Here is a 23,289-nt window from a genome sequence, read left to right on the forward strand (position 1 = left end):
AGGCGTGGTGGCACATGCCTGTAATCCCAGCTACTGATCAAGATCACGCCATTGCACTCCAGCCTGGGCAACAAGAGCAAAACTCCGTCTCAGAAAAAAAAAAAAAAAAAGTAAAAGAAGGCTGGGCCTGGTGGTTCACGCGGGTAATCCCAGCACTTTGGGAGGTCAAGGCAGGTGGATCAACCTAAGCTCAGGAGTTCAAGACCAGCCTGGTCAACATGGTGAAATCCTAGAAACAAACAAACAAAAAAAATTGCCATCGACAAACAGAAATGTTGAGAAAAGATGGAATGCAGACAGATTAAATCTCAGAAAAACAAAATGGAAGGAAAATGCAGCTCAAATCATATGGAGGAATCTGCTAAAGGCAAAAGTAGGAGTAGTTGGAGAGAGGATGTACAAACTCACAGTTAACAGATCAAGATTTAGGGAGCAGGGTACTGAGACAATGCTCAGGGAGAGTAATTAGAATGACAGATTTAGAGTAGCTAGGCTGGTCAACCACTTTCTCCTCTCCAGCTGGTTCTAAATTGTGGCCCAGAAAGCAATAGACCACCAGGAAGAACACCAGTCTTCCACACTTTGAGGATGAGCTATCACACACCCTTGTCTTTTAAGTGCTGTTCCCTACAAAAAATTGGCAAAGAACAGCTACTGTAAATAAAAAGGCAAGAGGAAGAGAGATTCTAAAATATAAAATTGAACAGATAGCTAACACATTATCACACATTTGAAAAAAAGTCACCATGAGAGAGGCAACATTTTTACAATTATCATTAGAGAAAACAAAGCTAGAGAACAATCAGAAGAAGACATTTGAAATGTATAATTAATATCTTCAGAGAAACATGAGAAGATGTCCTATGTACAAAAACTTTGACTATATATTTGGAAATTTAAAATTTTGATAACTGAGGCTGGGTATGGTGGCTCACGCCTGTAATTCCAGCATTTTGGGAGGCCGAGGCAGACAGATCACTTGAGTTTAGGAGCTTGAGGCCAGCCTAGGCAACATAGCTAAACCCTCATCACTACAAAAATACAAAAATTAGCTAGGAAGCCAGGCACGGAGGCTAACGCCTATAATCCCAGCACTTTGGGAGGCTGAGGCAGGTGGATCACTTGAGGTCAGGGGTTTGAGACCAGCCTGGCCAACATGGTGAAACACTGTGTCTACTAAAAATACAAAAATTAGCCAGTCATGGTGGTGCATGCCTGTAATCCCAGCTATTCAGGAGGCTGAGACAGGAGAATCACTTGAACCCGGGAGGTGGAGGTTGCAGTGAGCCGAGATCACGCCATTGCACTCCAGCCTGGGTGACAGAGCGAGACTCCATCTCAAAAATAAAAAAAAAAAATTACCTAGGCATGGTGGCACACATCTGTAGTCCCAGCCAGCTACTTGGGAGGCTGAGGTGGGACGATCACTTGAGCCCAGGACATTGAGGCTACAGTGAGCCATAATTGCACCACTGCACTCCAGCCTGGGTGACAGAGACCCTGTTAGGAAAAAAAATATATATATATATGAGAGATATATGATACATATGATATATATTATATGATAGCTGAAATTTAAAAATGAAATAAATGCTCTGGGTTTCAGAATAGACATAGATTAGTAACTGGAAACTCAAGCTGGCCAATTATCCCAGAATGATGTCACCCCAACAAGCAGTGGCAGAAAAAAATGGCTTTAGGGCCTATAAGGGTACCCTGAGGCAATTTTCTACATTCTCCACCCTCCCCCTATACCTTGCCCTTCCTCATTTGGAAGAAAGTAAGATCTTATACCACATTAACTGAAACAGATGGTAAATTATAAAAGAGCTATGGGGTCTGGCAAAGGCTGCTGATTGTCCCCAAATATCTTTTCATTAAATATATCTATGATGTATTTATGAAAATAACGGCATTTCAAAATACAGGAAACTGATGGACTAGTCAGTGACATAGTAACAGATACCACGCATGAATTAACCAACTCTCTTCTTGGATGCCTTCCTGGAAAGCCAAAACCAGTATTTTCCACATTCACTTGTAGCTATGGTTCCAAAAATAATTTAGGTTTTACCAAGTCAAGCAAGACTGATTCAAATTTGTATTACATGAAGAGAGAGGAAAGGCATGAACTCCTTTGGGCAGATTCCTAATTCTGCAGCGTCCTGATCCTTTCAGAGTTAGCAGCTGCCTGGACGAGTAATTTGGGGAGTTCTTGAATACTCATGATGAAGTCTGTTTTTCTCAAAGATTCTGTATATCATCTAGATCCCTTAACAAATCCCTTTATTCTAAAAGTGGCAGAAGGGACTTCAATACCAACATATGAACTATCTGTCTGGGAAATGAGTTGTCTGATCTTGTTTCAAAAATGATTTTTACCCTCAATCTATGTCTGACAATATAAACAGGAAAATGAATACTAGGAAACTGAAGTATTAAAAAAAAGGGAAAAGTATAAAGGAACATTTTAAATCTTGTGGTTAGCCTTCCTAAGCAAGATGAAAATCCAGAAGGCATAAAGGAAACGATGGGTAGATTTGATATAATAAAAATTAAAATTCCTACATAAGAGCCAAGTGACAGACTAAGATATAATATTCTCAGATATAAATCAGAAAAGGTTTAATTCATAATATGTTAAAATGTTTGTATAAATCAATAAAAAAGACACAACCAAATTAAAACTGATAAAGTTATAAACAGGTAATTTACCAAAAAAAGGTAATCCAAAAAATTAATAGACATGAGTAGATGCTTGAACTTGTTGGTAAGTAGAAAAATGCATATACATACATGTAAGTGCCTTAACCCAAACCAATCAAATCAGAATCTCTGGGAGTCCCCAGATGCTTTTAAAAAATCTTCCCATCCACATAATTTCAATGTGTAGCCAAAGTTAAGAACCACTACCCAAAAACAGTGTTAACTCAAAGTGTGGGCAGTGGACCAGCAGCGATAGCACCTAGCAGCTTGTTAAAAATGCGAATTATTGAGTTTCCTTTCAGACCGATTGAGTCAGAATTTCTCCAGGTGATTCTGATGCATGTTCAATTTTGAGAATTCTGAAACCTCTCTGCATTTTACTTACAGAGCTACTTGGAGGATAATAGCAGATGAAAGTATTTTCAGAAAAGTAAAAATAGTAATCGCAAATACTAATAATCATACTATTCCAATATATTTTACATAATCTTAGGGTCATACTCAGGACCTAGCAATGAAAATGACAACAATTCACTACTGAAATAGAAATCTCTTGGAAACATAAAGAAGTAGTCCATGTCCTTATTGCTGAATTGTCTCCAAACACAGTGGAATGTTAGTTCTATAACACAGTCTTAGTAGATGTGAAACTGCCACAGGAATAGGAAACCAAATGGCTTACTTTTAAGTTTCTTAAATATTTTGTTACTTTATAACCGCTTTTTTTTTTTTTTTTTTTTTTGTAATGGGTTTTTGCAGTGTTTCTACTCAATGGGACAGTGTGGCTGTACTGGATCATTTATTCTGCACTATTAGGTTTCAGAATGTTGGCTTGTGGTTACGTTGTCTATTATTTGAGGCTTTACCCAAAGAAAACTAACAGACATGTGCCCCTTTTTACCCTCAATCTATGTCTGACAATATTCTATACATAGCCAAGCTATTAAAGAAGGGAAATGGCATGGTCTTTGGGTTTTAAAAAGGTTGCCGGGAGCGCTGGCTCACGCCTGTAATCCCAGCACTTTGGGAGGCCGAGGCGGGCGGATCACGAGGTCAGGAGATCCAGACCACTGTGAAACCCCATCTGTACTAAAAATACAAAAAATTAGCCGGGCGCGGTGGCGGGCGCCTGTAGTCCCAGCTACTCGAGAGGCTGAGGCAGGAGAATGGCGTAAACCCGGGAGGCGGAGCTTGCAGTGAGCTGAGATCCGGCCACAGCACTCTAGCCTGGGCGACAGAGCGAGACTCCGTCTCAGAAAAAAAAAAAAAAGGTTGCTCTGACTACTGTGTAGAACAACTCCAAACAACATCAGCATCATCTAGAAGCTTGTTAACAATGCGTATTATTGAATGTGTGTGTGCCAAGAGGTGTCCACTGAAGTTCATTCAGATGTAGAAAGGAACTTGTAAAACTGGTGCATTATGTTGGAACTTGCATAGCTAACCAACCAGGAGTTTGGGCCTCTGGCTGAGAACCAAGTCCATCTTAGTCTCAACCGGATTGTAGTACCACCTGGTGGTCATTTTCCACACTCGCGTTTAATCATGAATGGGGACATTTCTATACATATGGCTCACTGGAATTCCAGAACATTGACTGATGCCCCTTTGTCAACTTGATCTGGGACACTGGGCTTAGGAAATACCAGGGACACTGGGACCCATCCACACCAACCACTCTGCTTCCTGCCTCATCCTCTCCTCCACGCTCCCTCTCCGCAAATGATAAAAAGAGGGCTGACAGGAACGCAGAAATCAATTGACAGTTGTATTATGTTCAAATTTACATTATCATGAATTTCATGTACATTAGGATGTAGAACTAAATATATATGGTTAATAAAAATGTGCACATATTAGGACATACATTTTAAAATTTTCAACAGTACTACTGAATAATTTTTAAAAAGTTGGATAACAAATGCTGGCAAGGATGTGGAGAAAAGGGAATCTTTGTACACTGTTGGTGAGAATGTCAATTAGTACAACCACTATGGAGAACAGCATGGAGGTGCTTCAAAAAACTAAAACTAGAACTACCATATGATTCAGCAATCCCACTGCTAGGTATATACCCAAAAGAAAGGAAATTGGTTTATCGAAGAGATAACTGCACTCCCATGTTTATTGCAGCACTATTCACAATAACCAAGATTTGGAAGCAACCTAAGTGTTCATCAACAGACGAATGGATAAAGAAAATGTGGTACATGTACACAACGGAGTAGTATTCAGCCATAAAAAATGAATGAGATCCTGTTATTTGCAACCACAGGGATGAAACTGGAGGTCATTACGTTAAGTGAATTAAGCCAGGCACAGAAAGACAAACTTCACATGTTCTCACTTATTTGTGGGAGCCAAAAATAAAAACAATTTAAGTCATGGAGATAGAGAGTAAAATGACGGTTACCAGAGGCTGGGAAGGGTAGTGGGGGTGATGGGTGTGCAGTAGCGATGGTTAATGGCTACAAAATATAGTTAGATAGAATAAGATCTAGTATTTGAGCCTGTAATCCTAGCACTTCAGGAGGCCAAAGCAGGCTGATCACTTGAGCCCAGGAGTTCAAGACCAGCCTAGGCAACATGGCAAAACCCCCGTCTCTACAAAAAGCACAAAAATTAGCCAGGTGTGGTGGTGTGCGCTTGTAGTCTCAGCTACTTAGGAGGCTGAGGTGGGAGAATCACTTGAGCCTGGAAGCCCAAGGCTGCAGTGCACCAAGATCATGCCACTGCAGTCCAGCCTGGACAACAGATGAGACTTTGAAAAAAGAAAAAATATCTAGTATTTGATTGCAGAACAGGGTGACTACAGTCGAGCATTTATTGTACATTTTTAAATGAGTATAATTGGATTGTTTGTAACACAAAGGATAAATGCTTGAGGTGATGGATACCCCATTTACCCTGATGTGATTATTACACATTGTGTGCCTGTATCAAAATAGCTTATGTACCCCATAAAATATATAAACCTACTATATACCCACAAAAATTAAGAATTGGCTGGATATGGTGGCTCCTGCCTGTAATCCCAGCACTTTGGGAGGCCAAGGCAGCAGATCACATGAGGCCAGGAGCTCCCGACCAGCTTGGCCAACATGGCGAAACCTGTCTCTACTGAAAATACAAAAATTAGCCAGGCGTGGTGGCACACACTGGGATTACAGTAGCTGTAATCCCAGCTACTCAGGAGGCTGAGGCATGAGAATGGCTTGAATCCCTGAGGCGGAGGTTGCAGTGAGCCGAGATTGTGCCACTGCACTCCAGCAAGTGAGACTCTGTCTTAAAAAAAAAAAAAAAAAAAAAGTTGGGAGATTACCAGGCACAGTGGCTCACTCCTATAGTTCCAGCATTCCAGCACTTGGGAGGCCAAGGTGGGCGGGTCACTTGAGGTCAGGCATTCAAGACCAGCCTGGCCAATATGGTAAAACCCCATCTCTACTAAAAATGCAAAAATTAGCTGGGCATAGTGGCACGCACCTGTCATCCCAGCTACTTGAGAAGCTGAGGTGGGAGAATGGCTTGAATCCAGGAGGCAGAGGTTGCAGTGAACCGAGATCAAGTGATTGCAATCCAGCCTGGGTGACAGAGTGAGACTCATTTCAGGAAAAAGAAAAGGTCTGGGAGACTCCCTCCCCCTCAATGATGGAGAATGGGTTAGAGAAAAACAAGCCCAAAGGCAGATAGGCAAGCTAGAAGCCTGTTGAAGTAATTTAGGCAAGAGGTGATAATGGTCTAAAACTAGAATGGTGGTAAGGGAATTTTGGGGAAAGTGGATGGGTTTGATATTTAGGAGATAGAATCTAGTCCTTATCTTTTAAAGATATAAACTGAAGTATCTGCAGATAAATTTATATAATGTCTAGACTTTTCTTTAATCCAACTGAGGAGAGAGAAAATGAGAAAGGTGGTTATAGATGAAACAAAGACTAACCATATGCTGATAGCTGATAATCATTGATTGGGTGATGGGCATAAAGGAGTTCCTTATTTTGTCTACTTTTATATCTATTTGAAAGTCCCCATAACAAAAAGTTAAACAAAATAAAGTGCCTGGGAAATGCAGAAGGGAAAATATTCAGTAGGGAGATAGACATAGGAAATATAAATGTTGGAGAGAGATAAGGGAAGAGCAATGAATTTTGGAGTGAACAGCAGACGGAAAGTTAACTGAAGCCTTGAGTGTGAATGAAATAATAAAAAAGAGAAAAGAACCTAAGTCAGAATCCTGAGGAATACCAACAGTAAAGGGAATGGCAAAGAAGTGTTGTTAAGAAAGAGTCATGGAGTCCAAAGAAAGCTTTCCAAGAAAGCAGGAGTGGTCTACATTAGGGGTCTCCAACCCCTGGGCCACAGTACTGGCCAGTAGCCTGTTAGGAACTGGACCACGCAGCAGGAGGTGAGTGGAGGGCAAGCAAGTGAAGCTTCATCTCTATTCACAGCAGCTCCCCATCACTGACATTACCGCCTGAGCTCAGCCTCCTGTCAGACCAGCAAGGCATTACATTCTCATAGAAGTGCAAACCCTATTGTGAACTGCACATGCGACAGATGTAGGTTGCACGCTCTTTATGATAATCTAATGCCTGACGATCTCTCATTGTCTCCCATTACCCCAGATGGGACCATCTAGTTGCAGAAAAACTCAGGGCTCCCACTGATTCTACATTATGGTGAGTTATTATATATTACAATGTAATAATAAAAAGTGCAAAATAAATGTAATGTGTTTGAATCATCCCGAAAACATCCCTCCACCTCCCTGTCCATGGAAAAACTATCTTCCACAAAACTGGTCCTTGGTGCCACAAAGGTTGGGGACTGCTGGTCTGTATTGTCAAATGCTGCTAAAAGGTCAAATTCAAGAACTGGTCAACAGACATATGAAAGTCATGGGTGACTCTGGTGAGAGGCACTTAAGGGGTGGGAGGGCAAACAGGACAGAGAGTATAGTATATGTAGGTTTAGGGCTGAGTAGAAGGTGTAGAAATGGAACCAGCCTGGATAATACATGAGTTACTAGAGGGAGGATGTCTACTTGGAATGCTGACTTCTTGAATCAACACTCATTTGTTAAAATACTGCTACAGATGTTTGATTTCTCTAAATGACCTGCTACTCTCCTTTTATTCTGTCCTACACCCTCCTGCCAGATTCAAGTGTAGCTTTGACCATCACTCTTTATATAAAATCTCCCAGAGCCTCTCCACTACTTACTGAAGTCTGTACAAATGTTTCAGACTACTCTAAATGTTCCCTCATACTAGCCGAAGGGGACCGTGTCCCTCCCTCATTATGCTTTTTGCTCATACTGCTGCCTCTAGTTAGAATATATTCCTTCTCCCCAATTTTTGTCTCTTGAATTCCTCCTCATCCTTTAAGTCCAATCTCAGATATGGTGACACCTTCTCCTTGAGCTCCTTCCTGATCCACCTCTTCTTTCCACTGGAGTAGATTGTGTCCTCTATTTTTCCAATACATACTGTTTATATCCCTCTCCTAGCATTCACTGGATTTCGCTTTGCTCTTGTCTATGTTCTCATTACATCCTTTCTGTATCCACAAATTGTGCATTACCTGAAATTAACTTTTTTTTTTTCCTGAGACAGGATTTGGCTCTGTTGCTCAGGCTGGAATGTAGTGGCGAGATCGTGGCTTACTGCAACCCTGGTTTCCTTGGCTCAAGCCATCCTCCTACCTCAGCCTCCCAAGTAGCTGGGACTATAGGTGTGAGCCACCATGCCCGGCTGAAATTAACTTCATCTTCCTCATCTTTGTATCTGCCACAGAAGTACCTAACCCAATATCTTGCACAAAATGACTTTTTGAATTAAATGGGATTCCCAAGGCTCTACTATTTATAAGGTTTGCAGGTTTATACTGCTTTTTAGAACTACCATGCTATTCAGCTATTGCCTTCCAGATAGCAATCTAATTTTTACAATCTTTCTTCCTATGTTCTAAAAATAGCTAAAATTTGGTATTTTTAAACTATTTTTCAGATGTGCTATTTAAGTTTAAAAGTACACTTATTTTAGTTTTTAAATGCATCAGTTATTTAATTAGGTTCTTGGTAAGAAATTTAGAACACCAGTTTGCTAGGATAAACTCCATTCACCAGGACAAACACAGATTGCAAGTAGCCCTGGAGCTGAGGAATAGCTTTGATTTTTGATAACATTTACAAGTCCACAACTTTCTAATTTTTTTTTTTTTTTTTTTTTTTGAGACGGAGTCTTGCTCTGTCACCCAGGCTGGAGTGCAGTGGTGCGATCTCCACTCACTGCAAACTCTGCTTCCTAGGATCAAGTGGTTCTCCTGCCCCAGCCTCCCCAGCAGCTGGGATTACAGGTGCCCGCCACCACGCCAGGCTAATTTTTGTATTTTTAGTAGAGATGGGGTTTCACCATGTTGGCAGGCTGGTCGAACTCCTGACCTCAAGTGATCCACCTGCCTCAGCCTCCCAAAGTGCTGGGGTAACAGGCGTGAGCTAGCACGCCTGGCCACGAGTCCACAGCTTTCTGATCAACCTTCCATTGCTCTGTAATCTTCTATTACTCTCTTTCTGTGTTGACCATGTCACTTTGCCAGTATTTGGGCTTCTGTAGCACCATCTTCTTGAGGCAAGCATTGGTAAGATGTTTTGGAATTTTCACATTGCTGATTTCAATTTTGTGATGACCTCTGGTGTATTCTCCACAGAACCTGAATAAGGACCAGAGGTCCAGTCACAATTAATAAGCCACTCCTTAGCTGCTCCACTAAAACCAGCCTCTTGCCTCTGTGGTGCCCAGTGAGCATGAGCAGAATGATCCCAGGAGAGAAGCTAGTTTGCAGTTTTCTCTGTGCTGAGGTGTTTCTGTTTGTTTTTCCTGTGGTTCAACAACAGCTTTCGAGGTACCTCTTTGAAGGATCTAGGCGTTTTCTGAAGTTTACTTCACAAAAAGTATCACCATTCTTGTTGCCACCAACTGGGTTTGTAGCAATGGCAAGAAACTTTTCCTTTTTCAATTCTGGACTTTCTTCTTTTTCTTTTCAATTCTGGATTTAGTAGCTGAGTACTTCCTCTCGTACCTGGACTTTTTGACATAGCAGACTGGGAATATCTGCCAAGTCCTCTGATGAGAACAGGATTTCGGCTGCAGTGGGGCTTCCCTTTCTTTGGCTTTTTAGCTTTGAGGTTACCTTTTTTTTTTTTTTTGAGACGGAGTTTCGCTCTTGTTGCCCAAGCTGGAGTGCAATGGTGCGATCTCAGCTCACTGCAACCTCCGCCTCTGGGTTCAAGTGATTCTCCTGCCTCAGCCTTCCGAATAGCTGTGATTACAGGCGCCCACCATCACACCCAACTAATTTTTTGTATTTTTGGTAGAAACGAAGTTTCACTATGTTAGCCAGGGTGGTCTCAAATTCCTAACCTCAGGTGATCTGCCTGCCTCAGCCTCCCAAAGTGCTGGGATTACAGGTGTGAGCCACCACACCCAGTTGAGGTTACCCTTTTTAACCTTGCCACTAGCATCAGCCTTCTTGGCTTCAGGTTTCTTCTCCTTGGTATCTAGCTTCTCAACTTTTTCCCCCACCATCTTGCAAGACAGGAAGGAGCTATTTTTTTAAAATACATGTTGGAATATCCTAGCTATGCAGATACCAATAGTAATATAACATCCACCCAAATATAACACTAAATTTTGATTCAATAATAATTAATTTAAATTCTACCAAAAGAAAACCCTTAGTGATATGTTGAAGCTTCATCATTTCATTCCCTTCTCTCCCTTCCACAGGTGCAACTATCCTGGAGTTGATATCTATCTCTGCCAACCATGTTTTCATACTTTTATCATACATATTTGTATACATAACAAACACAAAGCATTGTATTGTGGTTTTAAGATTATATATAAATGATATGACACTGTTTTGTATATCTTTGAATTTGCTTTTTCAATCAACATAGTTTTCAGGATTCATCGTTGGCAAATGTGGTATAATTCATTCATTTTAACTAAGAAATTATATGCCACTTTATGACTTTACCACCTCTTATTTAATCTTTGCTGTAGTCTTGTGAGGTAGACATTATTAATCCCATTTTACAGATGAAAAAATGGAAGTACTAAGAGATTACGTAACTTTACTGAGGACATACAGTTTCTAGCAGATGGAATGAGAACTTGTGTAGGGACTGTAACTCCCAATCCCATGTCCTTTCTACTAAAACATTCAGTGATTCATTCAACAAATGTTTACTGAATACCACCTATGTGCCAGGCACTGTTTTAGGTCCTGGGTATCGATAGTTAACAAAATAGACAAGACCTTGCTCTCCAGGAGCTTACATTGTAACCGAAGAGAAACAATAACATAGTATGTCCGGGTGTGGTGGCTCTCACCTCTAATCCTAGTACTTTGGGAGGCCGAGGCCGAGTGGGAGGATCGCATGAGGCCAAGAGTTTGAGACCAGCCTGGGCAACATAGCAAGACCTTGTCTCTACAAAAAATAATTAGCCAGGCGTTGTGGCATGTTTGTAGTCCCAGCTACTCAGGAAGCTGAGGCAGGAGGATCAATTGAGCCCAGGCTGAAGTGAGAGAATCGCTTGAGCCTGGGAGGTTTAGGCTGCAGCAAGCTATGATTGCAACATTCATTGCATTAGAACCTGGACAACAGAGTAAGACAATGTCTCTAACAAAAAAAAAAAAAGAGGGCGAGAGAGAGTGTGTATATATGTTAGTCTATATGAAGCTCTTTGGTGTTATTTTGGCAAACACATGAAGGAAAAGGGGCAATGACAGAATGGCGTTCAAGGCAGAGTACAGCAAATGGAAAGTTCTTGAGGCAAGAGCATATTTGGCTGTCATTACATCACTTTTTAAAAAGATACTGTATCAGTTAACTATCCTCATGTACCAAAGAACAAATGTAAACATACTGCATGACTTTGAGTGATTAACTACCTAACTTCGACATGTCAACAATCTCTTATAGTGATCATCTTTCCAATAAATTGAGCTAGAAAATGTGTATTACCAAAATCCATTGCTTTACTTTAAAAATTAAATCACAGGTTGTGGATGCCCGTAATGGTGGCATTTCCACACATAGTACTGCTGCTGATTTGATGAGACACAAATATAAACCAACCCCATTTTTAAATATTAAAGGTTGGTAGGGTCCTCAAGGAAACCTAAGAGTGACTTCAAGTTGAAAAAGAATGCTTAGAAGGAAAAAAATAGGGAGAGCCCACCTTTTGGCCTGTATCTCTCAGAAAGAGGGACAAGAGCGGTGGGAAACTGAGGAACTTTTAAAATGTGAGAGCGTTACTCTGGGGAAACCTGGAGTCTACTCTTGGCCTTTACTCGCTGTCATCGTTCTCACATTTGTGAAGCGAGAGTCTGGGCTGGCGGCCCTCAAGCCCTATTCTCCCCCGATCCGGGGATGTTGCTTCGCTGTGCCTCCCAGGCTTGAGAACAGTAGAGTCTGGCCGCTCAAAACGAAAGCTTCACGAACATTGCTCGCTGGGTGCTGAGAACGAAGGCTGACGCTACCCGGGAAATTCGACCGACGCGCGCCAGCCCGCTTGCCCCGCCCGCTAACGGCTTCCCGGCTTCCCCCGGGTCCTAAGCAGAAAATACGCAGCGCCTGGCAAACGGGGCCAGTAGCGGCTTCCGGGAGGAGTTTTGGCTTCCGCAAGGCTCCGTCGGGCGCCGCGCTCTTCCGGCAGCGGTAGCTTTGGAGACACCGGGAACCCGAGTCGGCGTGGTTGAAGAGTGCCGCGCAGCCCCAGCATGGGGGAACATGGTGTGGAGCTGGCTTCCATGATCCCCGCCTTGCGGGAGCTCGGCAGGTAGGGGTAGGCCCAGCCTGGGTCCTGCATCCTCCTCCTCCGGTCCCGGCTGGGGTTTCACATGCTCTCCCCTCCCCTGCAGCGCCATGGCTGGCATCCCCTAAGTCCATGCTGCGGCCCTTGTGGAGATGCTCCGTGGCTGATTTGGGCGCTTCTCCCTCAGAGTGCCAGTTGATAGGACATGGGGCGGTCGCCACAAACCTGCGGGAAGCCGGTCGGTAGGGGAGAGAGGCGTCTGCTGGCCCTGGTTTACCGCAGCAGCCCGTGGGTGTTAGCCCCGACCCGAGAATTAGCCCCGACCCGAGAGTTTGCTTCCTGCAGCTGGAGGGAAGAGTGCCTGATAATCGCTTTCTGGTCACTTTTCTACACTCATTTCCTTCTCGAAAATCTTTTTCCTTAGACGAGGGACTTGACCCATCAGTTTCTGTTCTTCGTGATCACTCGTGGAGGAATTGGTTTTTAGCCTTACATTTTGTCCCCAAACTGTCCTTGGAAGAAAATCACCGCTGCTTATTTTCTGCAAGTGACATCACTTGCTGGAACAGGCAATTTTTTTCTTTGAATTGAAGTCACAGTACGTACTGAAGATGTGACCTCCTTCGTATTGATCGTCCAGTTCCCGATCCGTTGTTTTAGTCAGAAATTGGAGAGAGAGACCTCAGGGTCCACAAAATCTCAGCGTGCACAGAGTGTTGCCAAAATTTGGAGACGATTTAATATTTGGTTTGCAAATGCTTGTTGTCTGTAAACCTCGTGAAAACCAGTATCTTACCAAAAGAAGGAGGGAGAGGGGTTGATGGCTGCCACACCCCTTCAATACACAGGCAGGCTTCCCTGAACCAGGCCTAAAGACTCGGTAGGGCTTGTTTTGTTTTGTTTAATTCTAACCTGTGAACAAGAAATAAATGAGCTCGTGGTGCTACTGCAGTTAAATTATCAGTTGGAACAACTGCTTCCCAGTTTCTTAAACTGTTTGAAAACTTCCCACACAAAGTCAAAGCTGACATTAAGCCAATGGGATAGCTACTTCTCTTTCTTTTTGCAGCGCAGTTGTGTTCATTTCCACTGGTTGACCATCCAAATAATCTAGTTTCAATATATGAATAAGAGGATAAATGAAGGGATCATTCTTGTCCTAACTGCGTCACTATTTTTGAGTGTATGAATTTTTTCCACTTTTTATCTGCGGCAAATATACTTCGTGTTTAGTTTACAAAATAATTTCTACATCTCTAAAAGAAGATGAAGAAAAGTGATCATTGTAGGAAGGTGGTTTACAAATTTCATCTTTCAGGCTCACTGTGAAGCTCAGTATGTTTTTCCCACTTTGCTTTAAAGTAGAATTAGCTGGTTAATACTTCTCTTCCCTCTTGCGTCTTCCTCCTTGAGTCCTGTTAATAAAAATAATTGGTTCTTGGATTATATATAGTATGTTCATCAGTAGAGCTTATGTTACCTTTCATTTATTTGTAGCTATTCCAAGAGAAAGAATAGAAAAACTGACCCATAGAGAGTTGTCTAATAGTTTTTAATTGTCATGGCTTTTTCATTAAAACTACTTGAATCAAAAAAGCTGATCCATTTTCATAGTATGTCCATGACATAGAATGGAATAAGTGTTACCACTGTTTAAGAAAAAGGGTCAGAGAAGTTGAAGAACCAAAGGCACAGCTAGCAGATACCAGAGCTAGGTTTCAGATTCAAGCTATCAAGGCCTTTTCTTCCAAAATGTTTTCCTTTAATTGACTGTGGCAATTAGACTACTGAAAAAAAATGAGATACTAGTGTTCTAATTTATGGGCTGCTCTTCCTCAGTCCCTCAGATAAATTTTGTCCTATTGTTTTTTTGCTGTTAGCACTCTGCTCTGCATAGTCTTGCCAAATGACCTTTCCACTTTCCTGCCTTCAACCATAATCTGCTATTTGATGACTCCTAATATGTTTTTCCAAATCATGTCTCCTATAGAATTGTATATTTACTGTATACTGGCAGTTTCACTGAGTGTCCTATGTGTAGTTAAGATTCAGCATATCCAATACAAATTCTCCACATGTCCTAACCTTCATAAGCTTTCTTTTTTTAAATTAAAAAAAATTTTTTTTTCTCTTATTCATTGAAGTAGAGCTATCTCAGTAAATGGCACCATATTCACTTATTTCTCCAAAACAGAAATCTAGAAGTCATTCTTGACTGTTCTCCCATGTGCTTTCAGACTATGTCCTTGGCCCTCTTTTAATCTGTGCTCTCTTCCCAAGTAATCTTACCTAATCTCATTACTTTAAATGTCATCCATATGCTGATAACTCACAAATTTATATTTCTAGATCAGAGATATATATTAGGTCGCTTACTCAACATACACACTGGGAAGTGAAAATTAACATGCAAAGCAGAACGCCTGATTTACTGCCCTTGAATTTGTTCCTTCTCCCATGTTACTGTAAATATACCAACCAAAAGCCTAGGAGTCATCCTTGGTTTTTTCCCCTTGTCCCTTAATAATCCATAAGTTAGTTCTGACAACCATATGTTTAAGATACATCTAGAATCTAACACTTTTCACTGTCTCCACTGCTACCACCATAATTTTTTACCTAAAGTATTACAGTAAACTTAGTTGATCTCTCCATTTCTACTTTTACCTACTTACAATAGATTTTCCACTCAGTAAAGTGATTTTTCATCTATTAGTCATATTGTAAGTTTCTCCTGCACAAAACCATCCTTTGACTTTCCAGCACACTTAAAATCAGTATAAAATCCAAACCCCTTACCAGGCCTCTAAGGTCCTACATAATCTGTCTCAGCCTGCCTCTGACCTCATCACCTTCTGTCCCTCTTTTGCTTACTTTAGTGATACTGACCTTGTTTCTCCAGGACATCAAGGCTGTTCCTGCCTTTAATCGTTGGCTGTTCCTTCTATCTGAACACTGGATGGTTTCATTTAGATGTCATTCAGAATCACCTTCTCTGATTTTCCTGCAGTTGTAAGACATTTTCAAATGTGATAGTTGCTATTAAAATGTTAAATGGAACAGTGGGATATGGATGAGCTTCTGAGGAGCAGCAGCATTAGCCACTAGAGATTTGGATGGTGTAAAGAAGCTAGTCATGTGAATCTGAGATTAAATAGGAAGTACAAAGGCCCGTAAGTGGGAATGAGCCTGCTTTTTTTTTTTTTTTTTTTTGAGACAGAGTCTCGCCCTCTCCAGTGGCGTGATCTCTGCTCACTGCAACCTCTGCCTCCCAGGTTCAAGCGATTTTCCTGTCTCAGCCTCCCTTTCCTGTAGCTGAGACTACAGGCTTGCACCACCCAGCTAATTTTTGTATTGTTAGTGAAGATGGAGTTTTACCATGTTGCACAGGTTGTCTCCAACCCTGACCTCAAGTGATCCACCCGTCTCAGCCTCCTGGAAGTGCTGGGATTACTGGCGTAAGCCACCATGCGGAGCCTGAATGAGCCTACTTTTAAAAGAATATTAAGAAGGCTGGAGCACAGGGTGCAAAGAGGGGAGTGGTATGAGTTAAACAGGGAGGGGTAGGCAAGGGCCACATCCTTCAGCACCTTAGAGGCAGAAAAAGGAGTGAGATTTTATTGTATAATGGGAAACCATTGAAATCTTTTAAACAGGGAAATAACAATTGAGTTCATGTTTTTTAAAACTTGCTTAATTTTTACTCCCTTAAAGTCCTTCAGTGCTTACACATTGCCTTCAGTGTAAAATCCAAACTCCTTAGCCAGTCCTTTGAGATTTGACCTTATCTTCCCTCTTCAGCTGCATCTCTAAAGGCTTTAGCCATATAGAGCCTCTTACAGTTTCTAGTGCTTAGACTACCCCCTCTCTTACCCTTATTTTACCTGCCTTGTCCCTTAGGGATTCAGTTTTGTATCACCTCCTTAAGGAAGCCCTGACTGATAGGGCCCTGCTCAGGACGGAGTGTCTCTCTTGTGTTCTTTCTTGGGCCTATCAGTTCTTAACCATAATTACTTCTTGTTTGTCCTTTAATCTGCAAATTATTTTAGGGTAGGTGCATTCTATCTTGGTTATCCTGGTATTTGATGCTTACCTCAGAGGAGGTGCTTAAGCTTTATATAATACTTACATTAATACTCAAATTTTATAGTATACTTTTGAAAAGTTACACCTTCTTAGCTCAGTTCCAGGGTAGAAGTCTAGAAGTCACAGAATAAGAAATGCTCACTCCTGTGAGTTTTCTTTCTTTTTTCTTTTTTTTTTTGAAACTGGCTCACCTGTTGCTCAGACTAGAGTTCAATAGTGTGAACTTACCTCACTGCAACTTCTGCCTCCCGGAGTCAAGCGATCCTAGCACCTCAGCCTCCCAAGTAGCTGGGACTACAGGTATGCACCACCCTGCCTGGCTAATTTTTGTATTTTTTGTAGATGGGGTTTCACCATGTTGCCCAGGCTGATCTCAAACTTCTGGGCTCAAGCGATCCACCCACCTCAGCCTCCCAGAGTGCTGGAATTACAGACATAAGCCACCACGCCTGGCCAAGTTTCTTTCTTCTGTTAGTATATCTAATGAATGGTAATCTATTTACTTTTTTTCTAAAACTCATTTTTAAAAATTACACAAATAATACATGAGTACATAATCTTTACAAAATGAAACTTTGTAAGAAATTCTGACCACTACCCACAATCCTGGCTCCTCTTCCCATGTTCCTCTTTGTTTACATTTTTAAATGATACTTGTGAAATTACCCTTGGCTTGTCACAGTGTCTCCTGACTTTGTCTAAAACAATTCATGTTACCTTGTAATTACAGATTTTGAATTTTTTGTTAAATTTGTGATGTCCTATACTACGGTAGCCACTAGCCAAATGTGGCCATTGACCACCTCACATGTGGCTAGTCTAAATTGAGATGTGCTGTAAGTATAAGATACACAGTGGGTTTCAAAGACTTAGTACCAGAAAAAAGAATGTAAAAGATCTCATGAATAATTTTTATATTGATTACACATTCAACTAATATTTCAGATACATTGTTAGGATCAATTTTGTTGTTTTTTTTTTTTGCCTATCTCTTTTCTTAATGTGGCTACCAGAAAATACAGAATTGTGGCTTACATTATATTTCTATTGGCCAGTGCTGATTTAAATAAGATATATAGCACTAAGTTGTTTTGCTTTCATATGCAAATGTAACTACTTGTTCTTTGATTCTTCTTTTTTTTTAAGGACTTTATTTAGTAGCATATACAAACTTGCATTTTTTTTTTTTTTTTTTTTGGGGGATGAAGTCTCACTCTGTCATCCAGGCTGGAGTGCAGTGGTGCGATCTCGGCTCACTGCAACCTCTGCCTCCAGGTCCCAGCGATTCTCCTGCCTCAGTGCCACAGCCTCCCATGTAACTAGGATTACAGGCGCCTGCCACCACGCCCAGCTAATTTTTGTATCTTTTAGTAGAGAAAGGGTTTCACCACGTTGGGCAGCCTGATCTGGAACTCCTGACCTCATGATCTGTCCGTCTTGGCCTCCCAAAGTGCTGTGATTACAGGCATGAGCCAACACACCTAGCCCTTTGATTCTTTGTGTCTACAGTTTGTATTACTTAAAAACATTTGTTAATTTCAGTAAGTTTTTCTGTTAAGCAAGTTCTAGGTGATGTAGCGGAGGCAAAAAGAAATAAAATGCATTCTCTCTCCTGTAAGAGCTTACGGTCTAATGGCACTTCAGGAGATACAGAGAAAAATAAAGCACAGTCTGCCACCCGTAGGAGCTTATAGTCTAGTGGCAGGGAATAGGTAAATACTCCACAGGTCCAGAGGGCTATACATTAGGAATGAAGAAACCACAAAATTCAAGAAGGTTCTTACGAACCATTCATTCATTGAACAGTTTTTTTTTTTTTTTTTTTTTTTAAATGTCTACTATGTACCAGGACCAGGGATGAGTTCTTTTTTTTTTTTTTCTATTTTTTTGAGACAGGGGTCTGGCTCTGTCACCCAGGCTGGAGTGCAGTGACACAATCTCGGTTTACTGTAGCCTCCACCTTCCAGGCTCAAGTGATCCTCCCACCTCAGCCTCCTGAGTAGCTGGGACTACAGGTGTGTGCCTCTATACCTGCTCATTTTTCTATTTCTTTTGTAGAGACAGGGTTTCACCATGTTTCTCAGGCTGGTCTCAAACTCCTGAGCTCAAGCAGTCTGTGCAACTTGGACTCCCAAAGCACTGGGATTATAGGCATGAGCTACCATGCCTGACCAGGATCAGTTCTTTTATGGCATTTATTAGCTGTAAATGCCATTGGTCCTACATGTAATCAATTAGGATTGGACTTTGTGGTTTAAATAATAAAAAAAAATCAGGGTGGCTCACGCCTGTAATCCCAGCACTTTGGGAGGCCGAGGCGGATGGATCATGAGGTCAGTAGATTGAAACCATCCTTGCTAACGCAGTGAAACCTTATCTCTACTAAAAATACAAAAAATTAGCCAGACGTGGTGGCACGTGCTTGTAGTCCCAGCTACTCGGGAGGCTGAGGCAGGAGAATCACTTGAACCCGTGAGGCGGAGGTTGCAGTGAGCCGAGATCGTGCCACTGTGCTCCAGCCTGGGTGACCGAGTGAGACACCATCTCAAAAGAAAAAAAAAAAAGGCCAGGCGCGGTGGTTCATGCCTGTAATCCCAGCACTTTGGGAGGCTGAGGCTGGCGGATTACCTGAGGTCAGGAGTTTAAGCCAGCCTGGCCAACATGGTGAAACCCCGCCTCCACTAAAAATACAAAAATTAGCTGGGTGTGGTGGCACACGCCTGTAATCCCAGCTACTTGGGAGGCTGAGGCAGGAGAATTGCTTGAGCCTGGGAGGCGGAGGTTGCAGTGAGCCAAGATCATGCACTCCAGCCTGGCCGACAGAGCGAGACTCTGTCTCAGAAAAAGAAAAAAAAAAAATCACTTTTTCTTTTACCACTATTTGAGATAATAAGTGGGGAAGATGTATGAACATTTTACAGTGCTATATAGAAATAAATTGTGACATATATAAAATATATACTATTATTTATAAGTAACCGTCTGTCTTACTATACGCTAAGTTGTTTTGTCAGAAGTGATGGACTTTGCTAATCACTGACACACAACCTTGTGAATCCTCTAGGTAGAGTTAATCATTCCCTGCTTTGGGTGTACATGGTACTTGCTAAAAGTGAACTCAAAATGGATCAAATACTTAAACATAAGAAATAAAACTGTGAAACACTTAGAAGGGAACATAGAGGGGGCCGGGTGTGGTGGCTCACACCTGTAATCCCAGCACTTTGGGAGGCCGAGACGGGTGGATCACCTGAGACCAGGAGTTCCAGACCAGCCTGACCAACATGGAGAATCCCCATCTCTACTAAAAATATACAAAATTAGCCAGACGTGGTGGCACATGCTTGTAATCCCAGCTACTCAGGAGGATGAGGCAAGAGAATTGCTTGAACCGAGGAGGTGGAGGTTGCAGTCAGCCGAGATCGTGCCATTGCACTCCAGCCTGGGCAACAAGAGCAAAACTCTGTCTCAAAAAAAAAAAAAAGAAGGAAACATAGAGGGAAAGCATTATGACATTGGATTTTGGCAATGATTTCTTTGATGACACAAAGCACAGGCAATGATTTCTTTGATGACACAAAGCACAGGCAGCAAAATAAAAAAGGAGATAAATTGAAATTCATCAAAATTAAAAACTGTGCATCAAAGGGCAGTATCAACAGAGTGAAAAGGCAACCCATGGAATTGGAGAAAATATTTGCAAATCATATGTCTGATAAGGAGTTTAATATCTAGAATATATTAAGAACTCCTACAGCTCAACAACAAATATAACCTGATGAAAAATAGAAAAAGAACTTGAATAGACATTTCTCCAAAGATGATATACAAATGGACAAATAAGCACATGAGAAGACGCTCACAATTACTAATCATTAGGGAGATGCAAATCAAAACCACAAGATACTGTTTCACACCAATTATGATAGCTATTAATAAAAAAACAGTTGGGGCCGGGCGCGTTGGCTCACACCTGTAATCCCGGCACTTTGGGAGGCTGAGGCAGACTGATCACGAGGTCAGGAGATTGAGATGAGATAGATCATCCTGGCCAACAAGGTAAAACCCCATATCTACTAAAATACAAAAAATTAGCCAGGCATGGTGGTGCGTGCCTGTAGTACCAACTACTTGAGTGGCTGAGGCAGGAGAATTGCTTGAACCCAGGAGATGGAGGTTGCAGTGAGCTGAAATCACACCACTGCACTCCAGCTTAGTGACAGAGCAAGACTCCATCTCAAAACAAACAAGCAAAAGAAACCCACAAGAAAACACAGTTGGGCATGGTGACTCATGCACTTTGGGAGGCATAGTGGCACCCAGCACTTTGGGAGGTCAAGGCAGGCAGATCGCTTGAGCCAAGGAGATTGAGAACAGCCTGGGCCAAGTGGTGAAACCCTGTCTGTACAAAAAATACAAAAAATTAGCTGGGTGTGGTGACATGCACCTATGGTCCCAGCTACTCAGGAGGCTGAGATGGGAGGATCTCTTGAGGTCAGGAGGTTGAGGTTGCAGTGAGTTATGGTTACACTACTGCACTGTAAACTGGGCAACAGAGTTAGACCCTGTCGTCAAAAGGGGAAAAAAAATTTTAAAAACACCCAGAAAATAACGTGTGTTGGTGAGGATGTGGAGAAATTGGAACCCTTGTGCACTGCAGGTGGGAGTGTACAATGGTACAGCCACTGTGGAAAAGGGTATTAGAGTTCCACCAAAAATTTAGTTTTTATGTGCTTCAGAAGGGAGGAAGTGAATGCTGATTGGTCCATGGGCAGTCATGGGTGGGCCTGGAAAAAGCACCATAAGTTCTCACTGTGGTCCATGTGACTGGCAGCCAGGCCCCCAGGCTTCAAGCCCTTCCTAGCTTAAAGGTGGGTCTTCACTGGGGGCCCACCCTTTTCCACCCAGGAGCCTGTCTACTTCCTGCTGCCATCAACCTGCCGCCCACTACACCCAGGCTGTTCGTGCCGAGGGGCGCCTACAGGCCCATACTGAGCTGCCCTCAGCCCACCGCTTGGCCTGCCCGTAGGCGCCCGAAGTCCAGAGGGTGCTGAGGCAGCAGGGGGCTGTTGTGTCAGTGGCGTCCTGAGCACTTGCACACCCGGCCTGGTCGTGACAACACCTGGCCTCCGCCACAACTTTGCTCCGAAATTGGTGTGGGCGCCGGGAGCGGGGAGAGGCCAGGCGGCGGGAGCAGGCACTTCCAAGTCTGTGAGGGCAGGGGGCCTTCCCGGCCCTGGAGAGAGCAGGGATGCCTGGGTTTGCAGCCATGGTTGGATGGCTGCAGCTGCGCCCCGGATGGCTGGAGCTTCCACCTCTCTTGCAACTCAGAACGGGGCGGGGCTTCTGCCCACTGGCTCCAGGGAGCGAGCAGCCCCAGCCCCACCTTCCTTATTGCAGCGGGCATCATGGCAGTGGCCGCTCCAACTGGGCTGCCACTGCCATTAATAGCACATTTCAATTTGTACTAATCACATTTCAAGTGCTTAGTAGTTACTTGTAGCTAGTGGCCACCATATTCAGGTCTAGGCTTTGCTGATTGGATCTCTTTACCATTACTTAGCATATTTTTTTTTCTTGTAGGTTGGTAACATTCAGATTTTCTTTTCAATTTTTAAACAGAATACTGTGGATATCAACATTGATGCTAAACACATTTGATAAGTTGTACTTTAGAGAATTTTTTTTTGCAAATGAAACTGAGTCACTTTAAGAATTAAAAGCTTTTAATTTGTATTTTAGTGCCACACCAGAGGAATATAATGCAGTTGTACAGAAACCAAGACAAATTCTTTGTCAGTTCATTGACCGGATACTTACAGATGTAAATGTTGGTAAGAAACCAATTATTTCTTATATAAACTTTATAAATTGGACTGTTTTCTTTTCCATGTATACATTATAGTAGCATTTTCTCCATGTAGTTTTAGATATAGAGTATTTATGATAGTTACTATTTTCAAGCAAGTTGTTTGTTAATATTGCTTACTACTTGTTACGATTAGGCTTTTAAAATAATTCTCTCTTCCTATTTGTTATCTAGATTTTCTGCTGCTTGCTATGAGTTCTTTGATATTGGATATTATACGTAAAAATATTTGGCTAGTACCAATCACATGGACCCTATTTTGGTTAGCTCTTATGCCAGTGGTAGACTAATAGCAAATGCCACCCAAAAAAACCTCTTTTAATTAAGTTACTCTGTAAGTAAGTTCATGCCTGTGCCTGTAGGAGATTATAGGATTATGTGAGTTACTGAATCAATTATTGCCTGTTCGTGCCAATCTGATAGACAGAATATTACCTACCTGGCAAAATGGTGTCACATTTGTCATATCTGTTGAAATTGCATGGAAGGGATAATATAAAATGGCATTAGGCTCAGGGTTTATAATTTGAATTCCAAATTTGGCATAGATTTTATGACTTAGACTAGCCATTAAGCCTTTCTTTTTCAACCAGTAAAAATGATGGGTTACTGAAAAATAATAAAGGACTGCTTAATACTTGCAAGATGTGTTTTTGTATCGTATTCGTATTCCCTCTGTTTAGACTACTTGCCCTTCCCCTCTCTGACCAACTCCTCATCTAGGAATCATTTCCTTCACAGTGTCTTCCCAGATACCTGTTTCTCCTTATTCTGGATTAGTGCAGTTACCATATTGTATTGTAATTA

At 42.0% G+C, this 23,289-nt stretch overlaps 1 protein-coding gene across 2 annotated transcripts in view; it reads left to right on the forward strand.

Annotated features, from left to right (window-relative positions):
• Positions 1-12,370: 12,370 nt before the first annotated feature.
• ATR (ATR serine/threonine kinase) overlaps positions 12,371-23,289 on the forward strand; it is a 123,287-nt gene continuing 112,368 nt past the window's right edge. For both annotated transcript variants that reach the window (XM_025377065.1, XM_025377066.1), the window contains exons 1-2: positions 12,371-12,551; positions 22,356-22,447. In XM_025377065.1, the coding sequence (XP_025232850.1) occupies positions 12,493-12,551; positions 22,356-22,447 (151 nt within the window). In that variant the 5' untranslated portion in view covers positions 12,371-12,492. The remainder of the gene's footprint in view (positions 12,552-22,355; positions 22,448-23,289) is intronic.

Source organism: Theropithecus gelada, chromosome 2 (genome assembly GCF_003255815.1).
Source record: "Theropithecus gelada isolate Dixy chromosome 2, Tgel_1.0, whole genome shotgun sequence".
NCBI lineage: Eukaryota > Metazoa > Chordata > Mammalia > Primates > Cercopithecidae > Theropithecus > Theropithecus gelada.